At 40.6% G+C, this 11,773-nt stretch overlaps 1 protein-coding gene across 1 annotated transcript; it reads left to right on the plus strand.

Annotated features, from left to right (window-relative positions):
- Positions 1-1,555: 1,555 nt before the first annotated feature.
- On the plus strand, positions 1,556-8,657 carry LOC146370801 (lanC-like protein 3; the record flags this gene model as incomplete). Its single annotated transcript, XM_084954518.1, has 5 exons — positions 1,556-2,029; positions 4,299-4,422; positions 6,535-6,732; positions 6,818-7,025; positions 8,407-8,657. Coding segments are annotated over 5 exons (1,164 nt in total), but the record flags the coding sequence as incomplete, so codon positions are not given.
- Positions 8,658-11,773: the final 3,116 nt, after the last annotated feature.

Here is an 11,773-nt window from a genome sequence, read left to right on the forward strand (position 1 = left end):
TGTTTTCTCATGACTCAGCGTAGCTGTGGTTGACTCCTTTGTCACATGGTGCAAGCAGAATCATCTGCAGCTCAACGTGACAAAGACCAAAGAATTGATTGTGGACTTTATGAGGACCAGGAAACCTCTGACCTCTGTTTCAATCCACAGGGTCAACGTGGACATTGTGGAGGACTATAAATATCTCGGATTACACATAGATAATAACCTGGACTGGGTTAAAACAGCTCTGCACTTTACAGGAAGGGCCAGAGTCATCTCTGTTTTCTGAGGCGGCTGTCTTTTAACATCTGTCAGTCAATGCTCAGGATTTTTTATGGGTCTGTTGTGGCCAGTGCCATCCTCTATGCTGTTGCATGCTGGGGCAGCAGGTTGAGAGTCGATGCCACAAGACCCAATAAACTGATCCACAAGGCCAGTAATGTTGTTGGGACAGAGCTGGACTCCCTTGAGGTGGTGTCAGGGAGGCAGATGTTGTCCAAAATAAGGACAATGCTAGATAATACCTCCCACCCACAATACGACATGCTAGCCAGTCACAGGAACACGTTCAGTGAGAGACTGGTATTACCCATAATGCACCACTGAACAACACAGGAAATTATTCCTGCCTGTGGCTCTCTCCTCCATCTAATGTACAGGACACAGTGCAGCAGTTAAACCCTTTTGCACATCCTCTACAGTGAAATAACAAATAACATGTTTTACAGGTTAGAATAAAAATGTCAATCATATATACTCCACCTCTGCAATATTCTGGATAGAATAACTGAGCTTTTTTTTACATTTTGGAAACTTTGTAATATAACTGTGTTATTTCGTTTAGTTCAGTCTGTTACTGTTCTTATTGTTTGGGAGCAACTGTGACCACATAATTTTCTTAGGGATTAATAAAGTTTCCTCTTTGGAGCAATAATCCGTTCCAGATTCAGGTTTGTCATACAAAATAAATTCACAGAATATGATGGCAAATCTCTAACTGCCCAACAACATACAGCACAAAGGGTTATAGTACAATTGTATGCGCAACATTTAGGGTTAGCATCTGATATGATGAATGTTTCAACATGAAGCAAGCTGTTGTTTGAAAAAACTAGTTGAATTTGATCAGCTTTAACATAAGAAATTAAAATTGTACTTTTCTTTTACATATCGAGCTTGTTTATTTTATTTTATGTTACTTTGTAACTGAGATTCTGTCTTCTGTGTGGTTTTCCCTTACTGGGTTACTTTATTTTGCCATATTGCTTTGTATTCTATTGATGTATTCTACTTTATTTAAGTTTAATTATTGGTTGTGTTTATTGTAACACTTGGAAGCACACCACAGTTATCTTAATAGGAGGAAATGCACGGGCTGTATGAAGGTTAAACTGTCTCAGAGTGGTTAATGTTCATGACCATTCAGGACTTGTGCAGACTATCCAATAAATACACACCTGAATGAATTTCACTGCATAGTTTCCCATTAAAATGCATCTTTAGCCTGTTTTTGTTGTGATTTACTGTTAAAAGAGGCCAAACCATTCTCTATGCTTGTTGTGGCTGTTTGTGACTCTGCTACTTCCAGAAGGAAGTGCCCGTCGTGGTCGCCCGCATAGATAAAATCCTTCAAACTGTTCCCATCGACCTCAGCGACTGCGACGGAGGGCTATACGATGGGCCGGCCGGGGTGGCTTACATGCTGTATCACGTTAGCGAATGCCCGCTGTTCTCTGAGTACCGGGATGTCTACCTGAAGACGGCCAAGCAGATCATCGACATGTCGGTCAGATACGTGGATGCGGAGCCGGACAAAAACATGCATGCCGCCTTCCTGCTCGGCGGGGCGGCCATCTACGCTGTGGCCGCTATGATCTACAAGTCCCTGGGCTTGGCTGATTTCGTGAAGCCGCTGACTAAATTCCGTAACCTGTGGGCGGTGTGCGCTCCCATCCATTTTCTGGAGTGCGGCTCGGATGAGCTGTTTGTAGGGCGGGTTGGGTACCTGTGCGCCGCCCTGGTCCTCAAACAGAAGCTGGGCATAGAGGTGAGCGCACAACATGATAAATGATAAATCCCTCTCCGAGAATAAACTTCAGCTGCCGGAGCTGCCACTAACGAAAAACAGGTCTAAATATGGCAAGTGTGGACTAGATTAGATAAATACGTGTTGCTAATCTGAATCCAAAAGGTTGTTTACGTCAGTTTTTTTCTGCAAAGGTTATTTTATAGACCGAGATTTTAAAAACACAAGTGATTCCAATTTTTATTTCGAAGCTCAAGGTGCTGTCATAACTTCCATTTCATATTGCAGTTAATTGATTTAAATACTTCTTATTAGTTTACTGATTATACATTTTGTATGAAAATCTCAAATTCCCACAGAAATCTTGACATTTTCATCGTACAGTAACTAACTGGATAAATCCATCATCTCGATGAATGCTGATAAAGATTTTTAAACTAATTGTCCGATTCTTCTCACACCATTAATTATACAAAATAAAGATAAAAGCAGATAACACCACAGGGAGTCTGGGTACAAGTTTTAGGGCGTTGTGTTGAAGCGCTGTTTACGCCCACTGCTGGACAAATTGTGTGATGCACAATTTCCAAATTCCTCCAAGGTGGGGAAAAATGACGGCGTATATAAAACTAATGTTGGCCTTGGTTCAGCCCTGGTGACTGGTCATTGCAAGTGACCAGTCACATTGTTATTAAGTCATAGCTTGACAATATATATATATATACTATTCAGCCAATAACATGGCAGCAACTCAGTGCAATTAGGCAAAGTAGACAAGGTCAAAATGACCTGCTGAAGCTCAAACCAAGCATCAGAATGGGATGATGGTATGACTACTTCAGCAACTGCTGATTCACTGGGATTTTCCCACACTATCATCTTTGAATGATAACCCCCCCCCCCCCCCCCCCCCCCCCCATGTTGTTGATCAGAACTCAGAGAAGAACAGCCAGTCTACGTCAAACTCAGAAGAAGACAGAAGTAACTCAGATAACCACTTGTTAAAAATGTGTGCACATTTTCAGGTTGGATAAATTTGGGATTGTGTTAGAAAGGGCATCCAGCATAAAAATCTTTCAAACGAAATACGCAGAGCTACCCGCTTGACACCTCGTGACAAGGGAACAGTGGAAAGTAGCTTCATAAGGTGTCTCTGTTCCCCCTGTGAGACGTTTGGGTTACATGCCCTGAGACTGCTGAAAGAGCAGCTGTGTGGGTTTCACACCTTTATCCATTAACAGGGAATTCAAGTGTGGAAAAAAGAGATGTAAAAAAAAACCCCTTGAGTGATTTCAGAGAGAGATCTGTGAGACCAGACAGACTGGTTCAAGTGATGTCACTGGAGTCAGCACCACATGGATGTTTGAAAATGGAAAAAAAAAAAAGGTTGTTATGGAGTAGAAAAAAGTGAGTTTCCCAGACATCTGTGGCTCACTGTAGTGGATGTCTGCCTGAAGCTAACAGGTCTTAAACTTTTCGTCGTCTCAAAGTCAGTTTTTTAAACGTGTCATAGACCTTTACATAAAATAAGTAAGTATTAGTATAAGAATTCTAATGCTTGTTGAGTGCCCCAGAGATGGTGGTTACTAACAGCTGTCTAAATGAAGCTCTTGAGCAGCAGCTGGAAATTATGCAACCATGGTGCAGTTTGCAAACAGCCCTATGTTGATGCTTTACTTTGCATTTCAAAATTTCTAAAAGTGTTAGTCTGTGAGTCTTTCTCAATAAAACATTTTGGAATCATAAGCTTTTATTTCACACAGAACTCATCCCTGCAGCACTTTGTCAGCATAATATAACCAAATGTTGTGAGTCACTGGAGTTACACTGAACATGTTGTTGGTTTTGACATAAAAAGATAACAGGTGAATAATCTATGTTAAACATTAAGCCTGCTTCTGCTTTAAAAGTTTTTATTCTTGTCATTATTTCTTTAAACATTCATCACGAGTCAGTCAGTGTCATTATTTTGCATGATTAGACCTGTACTTGGGAATGTTTGGGCCTGGCTTTGCTGGGGGAGGAATAGCAGCACAGGAAGCCTTTTCACTGAGCCACTGTGCATTATCAGACGCTGGGCCTGCCTGGACTGAATCAATACAACCATCATGTTTTTAATTACACCTGTGCTTCAAAATATTAAAATGTCTCCTGGGAGAAAGGTCAGTTTGCAGCATAAAGCGGTGTGGGTGTGCACAACCATTAAAATGTTTAATATTTTAACGCTGCACAATGTATTTCCAATTGAGTTTTTATCTGTGTTAACTGCAGTGTGTCATTTGCTCTGCAGATTCTGAGCAAAGATCAAATCAAATCTATTTGCCAGGCCATCATCGAGTCAGGAAAACAGTATGCCAGGAAGAAGAGAAAGCCTTTCCCCCTCATGTACTCGTACTATGGAACAGAGTACCTCGGTAAGAACCGCCAGCTTCGTGCAACGTTCAGTGCCCTTGTTATAAAGGTAGTGTAAATGCACAGATATCAGGATTTTTCACAGTTTCAGTCCTCTAACCACTGCAGGAGCTTCTGTTGTCACAGGACTGGTGTGTTCATGTGTACAAAACTAACTGTCCTTTTCCTTGTTGGGCATCAGAGGAAGAGACCCCTCAGGGTTGAAGTAACTTTCACATCAACAGAGTTCATAGTAAGCATAGCCCTTCTTGCCACTTTTGCATGGATACAGCAACATCTTTGAGGATGATGAGGAAGTGGAACAGTTATATTTTGAGACATCTGTAGATTAGAAACACCTGGATGAAAATATATGCTGAAGATCCTGCATGTGTCCTCAGTTTGCCTGCCATGAGAGGTTTGCTATTGGAGGAGTTTCTCGATTGAATTACGGTGGGTGGTGGGCTGGGCTGCCTCAGAGAGTCTTGGTTTCCTGCATGTGTTTAGCATTATTTAGGAAGTCTCACTCCAGGATCCCAACGAATTACATCCATGTTTGATGATTCTGTAACTTACGATTCACATCCAACGCCAGTGCAGGAGGAAGACATTTCTTTGGTGGAGTCTGGGGTGGTGGATGGTTGGAGACAGGAGCTATGGGCCTATGATAAATGCTTTCCTACGGTAACTGATTTAGTCATGTTCACAGTGTTTTTTCACGTTGTTTTCAGGTCATTTAAACATTATATGAAAACCTGAATATTCAGTACAAAAGCGCAACAGTGCAAAAGTCTTGAGCCACCACTCATATCCTTATATTTATCGATTAATATGGGAAACAGCTGCAGTGATTTATTTAACATGTGCAAACACAGATGGAAATACAGTTTTAAAGGCAAAAACAGATTCTGTTCAATTCTGTTAAACTTGAAAGTCAATATTTGCGATGACCACCTTTATTCTCCAGCACAGCCTGAACTCTCTCAGGAAAGCTTTCTTCTATTTTCTTTACGCAGTTTTCAGGAATAGTGCTCCAGGCTTCTTACAGGATGGATCTTGGTTCCCTTTTGTTCCATTTTCTGTCAAGATGATCCCACACAGCCATTGCCACTTCAGTGTCGTGTCTTTTTATGCTTGAATGATTCATAGGTCAGTATTTAGTGGCTTATTTAAAAAACAAGTCCTCTGAAAATGTCCAGGTACAAAGACTGGATTGAATTTGAGTGAAAAAGCAGCCAGTGTCCAAAAAAAGAAACCCAAACTTTTGAAAGACCTTCAGAAAGCCTAGAAAACTACTACTCAAGACCACTTTGATAATGACAAAGTCTGGCTCTTTAGAAGCAAAACAAAAAGAAATTATGAGTGACTCAAGACATTTGTACATTACCATAGTTACTACCGTATTTTGAGTATTATGTAGTGGTTACCTATAATGTGAGAGTTTGGAAATATTGTCATGTGTGGAAAGCAGTTAAACTTGATGCAAATCTAAAAATGTGCAGAATCATCCAGCCATGATGTTCTTGTCAGGAGATAATCTTCTTGGATGGTTGCAAGGCTACAAAGGGTTACTCTTCTATCTCTTGTTATTTCCAGCCTCAAGCATGTCCGTATACTTGTAATTAGATCAGTGTGTAGACGTGTGTGTCTATTGTTCAGGCTAGAGGACCTCCAGACAACACATGTGTTCAGATAGTCTGAAGCTTAATTACTCTATATTAGTGGATCCCTTCAGTGTGTTTTAGCTATTTAGTACAGGTGTTGCAGTCCTGCATCATGTAAATACTGTCCCGACGAAGTGATCTCTAGTTTTGAAGCATTCTTTTTGTGGGCCAGATGTCATGTAGCTGACAGACACTTCCCTGTTCTTGCATCAAGTTCGGGCTGCTGATGTATTTCCTCAGTGCTGGAAAATAGGACTTTATGTCACCTATCAAAACTGTCAAATATGTACAGTGAGCTCCGGATTAGAATGGAACAAAAACAAGTCCTCCCGTTGTGCTCTGTGAGCATTTGCGCTTTTGTGCTCTGGGTGGTGTCCGTCTGTGTGCCTGGCATGGTGTTTTCCTGCATGCCTGATTTTGTTTGTGCATGTGCGACCCTCCCCACACACCTCGACCTCCCTCCTCTGTCAGGCGCGGCCCACGGCCTTTCATCAGTGCTGCAGATGCTGCTGAGCTACCAAGACATGCTCAGTGGGGCTGAAAAGGATCTGGTGTGGCAGAGCGTTGATTTCCTCATGAACCAGGAGCAAAACTGTAACTGGCCTGCAGAGCTGGGAGCCATCATCGAAAGGGAGAACGAGTTGGTGCACTGGTGCCACGTAGCCCCGGGTAAGCTCAGAGCTGTTAATGCCCATCATCCTGTTCCTGTCCCGTGGTTTAGAGCCACACTGCTACACTGTCCTGTCTCTTACAGGTGTGGCGTACCTTTTCGCAAAAGCCTATCTGATCAATAAGAAGCCACAGTACTTGGATACATGCATTAGAAGTGGAGAACTCATATGGCAGAAAGGTCTGCTGAAGAAAGGTCCTGGGATTTGTCACGGAGTTGCAGGCAGCGCATATGTCTTCCTCCTGCTTTATCGGCTCACAGGCAACTCCAAATACATCTACCGTGCTCAGAGGCAAGAAAGCCCTCCTTTTCCGGGGAGCTGCAACAACCCAGCAAACATTTTGATATTGAATAACTGTTTTTTGTCAACATCAAGTTCGAATAAACAGTTTCAAAATGACAGCTGACCTGACATTGGTTTGAGGTACTTCAAACCATCAAGGCAGCTTATGTGAGAGCAGTGTGTAATTCAGGGTTTGGTAACATTAACATCTAACCATCTACAGTTTGGTTTCTGCAGGTCTACTGCATCCAGTTTCTACCAGGAAGATGATGCCAGGGTTTCAACCATGTCTGCTATTAAGAAGTGTAACATAAATGTGATTAATGGCTTTGTAAATAACCAAAATAGTGGGAATATTCAGGCTGTATTCAGCATTATCTAGTGTGTGTAAATTGCTGGTGATTTAAAGGAAATGCTTAAAATTTTGAGAACTTTTGCTTGTCAAGAATTAGATGAGTAAATTGACACAATGGTCCTGTCTTCGTGTCTATTTGAAGCTGACCGAAGACAGTTAGCATAACGTAGCACAGAGCTACATGGGAGGAACCAGCTAGCCTGGCCATTAAACAGTGAACTGTCATTTTTACACTTTGATTTTTGGACACATTTCAAGGGCTTTAGGGGTCCTGGCATGTGAATTATTTCACCTTTATTATATTACCTTATCAAAGCCAAGCTGTCTTTTTTTGTTTATTTGCAGTGCTAATGCTAAGCTAGGCTTCCTGGCTTTTGCTACATGTATAACGCAACGAGTGCGGCATCAATCTTTTCTAACTCTTAAATGTTTGAAATAAAAAAACATTTGGCATAACAAGAATCACAAAAACTGTTTCATCACAAAAGCTTCATACATGTGGGTCATGTTTTTACATTAGCAGCCAGTGACAAACACGCATTATTTACATCTACAGCAGCCGTTGCCATGTGACTTTTACACAATATGCATATCAGGTCTGTGACTTTACATGATCTGCTTGCCCTTTGCAGCAATAACATTTACAGTTGATTGTGGAATATCTTGGTAGGAAGAAATTTCACAAACTGACTTGTTGCAATGATGACATCCTGTTAGAGCACCATGCTTCAATGTCATGACCTCTTTTGAAACAACCTACTCTTTTACAAATGTTTGTTTAAGTTGTACTGCGTGGCTAAGTGCTTGATTTTATACACCTGTGGCACTGAAAACACCTGAAATCAAAGATTAAGAGGTGTGGCCCAATGCTTTTATCCACATTGTGTATCTTCATATACAAATTTATTGTCTTAAAAGGAGGTTCAGAAACTTCAGGTGCACTCCTGATCTCTACAAGAAGTTATAGCTCAGTTCTGGACATGCTGCTTTCACATTGTGTTTTTATGTGTCTCCATTCTTGTTTTGTCCACACAGGTTTGCAGAGTTCCTCTTCACTGAGGAATTCAAGGCAGGCTCTCGCTCAGTTACCAGGATCTACAGTCTGTTCGAAGGCCTGTCGGGGACCGTTTGTTTCCTGGTCGACCTCCTGCAGCCAGACAAGTCAGAGTTCCCTCTGTTCAGTGTCTTTGTGTGAATGGACTGAAAGGTTACTGCTGTTCACTGACCTGAACAGACCCCGCCCCTTTCCCAGTGAGTCAGGATTGATACTGTGATCAGAACGAGAGTGGAGGGATGAATGGTTTTTGTTTGGGCTTTAGATCAAAATCACACAGAGGAAAGTTGCTGTAGAAAAATAGTCTTTTTTCTGTTTGAATGTTGAGCTTTGAGGCTTTATCCGATGCATGGCACTCACAGGTTGCCCATTGTTGTCACTAGTGATGGAGGTCTATATGAGATGTCCGTTGGGCGTATACATCAATAAATCTGCATGGAGACAAACAACAAAAAACAAAGATGCTTCTTGTAACTCCAGATGAGAGTTACAAGTTTGAATCATCATCAAGTTTGCTTCTGTATCGTAAAAGTAATGCAGTGATAGTCGTGAGTGCATCCATGTGTACAGTGCAATATTTTTAATGGTGTAAACAAATGTAGGCTAAAAACAACGCGGCCACAACTAACTCACTGACTCCGCTAACACTAAGCTGTACTTCTTGTTTACATCACCCAAAGCGCCCAGATTGTTCCGTCTGTGTTGTCGTCTGCTTTATCAGGGTCACACTAAGAAAGGAGCCCAGCACTAAAGTACAGAGATGAGAAACTGAGATATTCTTCCAAGATGCTGCTTTCAGGTCAGAAACACACAAGCTACTTACACATAAAAGTAAAAGGCAATCACACCCCAGTCACACACACAAAAAAGCTGAAAACAGAAAAACGAGTGTCACATAAATGCCTTTAAAATTTTTCTACCAGTTCACCAGCTCAGCGTCACATATCGCAGACCTTTGAGTTCATGTGTTTACGTAATCGCAAACTATAAAGACCATCAAAGCTGGGTGGGGAGGTACAGAAGAGATGTAACTGGTGTTTATCGACATAAAAGTAACACTTTGTTTCCGCTGTGCTGTTCTCACCCGCTGAAGCTGAGGTTACGCCTTGTACCAGTGTGACAGCCATTTGTGTTTATTAATATTTCAAAACTATGTTAGCTACTGTGTGGGTACTTTCAAAGTGATCAATATGTTGTGATTTGTTTCAACTTTTACCCTATAGATTAAAAAAAAACAGTAAGTTAGTCTGTACCTTTGTGATGGAGACGGAGGAGAAAAGAACAAAGTGTCCTGCCGATGTGAGAATTTCACTTTTCGTCCAACTCAGTCCGTTTCTTGAGCTAAATGCGCAAATGAGGCCTTAAAAACAAATTTCTAGCTTTCAGATATGATATCACATCTCTCAGAGTATAAGAAGGCAGAGAATACAGAAACTGAAGATGTTTTGGGAAGCTTTTATGAACATGTGGCTCATGTTGATTTAAAAAAAACTGCCTGTGAATAACAGCAAACCAAAGCAGTTTCCCAACTTTAACTGAGCCGGTTGCTCAGTTAAAGTACACCATTTACAAGCTGTACATGTGTGCTGCTGTTTTTCATTTGCAATCCAAGCTGTTTAAAACAATACCTGCTACTGGATTATTGATACCAATAAAGTGTCCAGATGACAAAATAATAGAGATGACTTTGGTGTTTTATTCATTTTGGGAAAGGCCTTGCAGGAAGACACACTGAATACATGAAAACACAGAACCGAAGCGTCCGCTGGTGATTGATGAGGATCTGTTATTGGAGACTGCATAAAAACTGATGACTTTTAATTGCTGTAATATTTTATCAGCTTTTTCAATGCAGCTTTATGAACAATGTGACAGAGAAAAAAAAATCCCCTTGTGAGTGGATCAGTACTTGCAATAGAAAAATATTACACTTTTTCAAATGTATTTTTATGCTTTTCAGAGCTGGAACCATCGAGCTTGGATGTGCTGGTCCACAACCGCACAACTGCTGTCAGTGAGGTTCATATAGATAAATAAATGATGCTGTACATACTTGTTTTACAACATTTTAACAGTATTTTATAGGTATATGCAAGTATGTATAGGTTGCACTAATTATATTTCAGTTTTGGGGGGGTTCTTTTAACAACCTGGCTCCTGCTGCAGTCTTTAAGGTTAGAGCAAAAGTGGAGGTTGAAGATGGAGCTAGTTTAAGTAACAGGGTTTTTTTTGTGTTTTTTTTTTTTTACAAAATTAAATGTAGTTTTTGTTCCTGTTGTTTCTCCTTTTGTATTTAAAATGGTTTACTCAGTTAATATATACATTCAGCTGATTTAATTTTGTTAGCCATTATTTTTTGGTGCCGTTGTATTTAGCTGAACCTCTCAGTGCCCATTTATTTCTTAAAATGGCTTATTTATGTGATTGTGTATATCTGACATTATTTTTGTTGTTTGTGGGGTAAAATAAAACCCACATTTTGGAAATCATTACACTTGTGCCTATGGAAGCCCGTTTCCGCCACTAAATAAAAACAAAAAAGCTAGTATCCATAACTCGAAATTTCGAGTTACTTTTCTCAAAATTTCGAGTTAGCTCTGCCAATCAAAAATATACGTGAATGAGGTCGCTTTCTTGTTACCCGGAAGCATATGGCGCAGAGGAACGCGCACTCAAAAACGGATCCCAACAAATTGGCGCTTTCGCGAGTACGTTTGCTGATAGTAACACCATGTGATTCAGCTAATAACACAGGGATTTCATCATTTGTGAAGCCAGGCTGAAAACACTCAGCAATCTGTGCATTCACGACTGGATGTAATACCGGTAGCTTAGCTGTAGCATTTGTAGCTGAGGGCTTCAGCTTCCGGGTAACGAGGAAATGACGTCATTCACGTAGATTACTGATTGGCAGCGCTAACTCGAAATTTCGAGTTACTTTTCTCAAAATTTTGAGTTAATAAATCGAAATTTCAAGTTAATATGTCGAAATTTCAAGAAAGTAACTCGAAATTTCGAGAAAATAACTCGAAATTTTGAGTTATGGATCCTTTTTTTTTTTTTTTTAGTGGCGGAAACGGGCTTCCATATGTGCCTGTATGTTAATGGCTGCTTAGTCCCTGATATTGGTAGAGGCACTGAACAGTTGGCTTTTAGAGCGTAAGAGGAGAATGACGCTTCGTTTTGTTGCAGCCTATAAACATTTGTAATTTAATGGAAGCTGCGCATTCTGAGCAGATAAAAACTACACTATCACATCTTTTATTTTATATTTTACCTTTATTTTAATCCATTATAGGAGTGTTGAAGACAATGTGAAGATGTTAATACTTAACGTGGGTTAACTAC

Source organism: Perissodus microlepis, chromosome 16, assembly GCF_051167445.1.
Source record: "Perissodus microlepis isolate ML-2025 ecotype Zambia chromosome 16, ASM5116744v1, whole genome shotgun sequence".
Lineage (NCBI taxonomy): Eukaryota > Metazoa > Chordata > Actinopteri > Cichliformes > Cichlidae > Perissodus > Perissodus microlepis.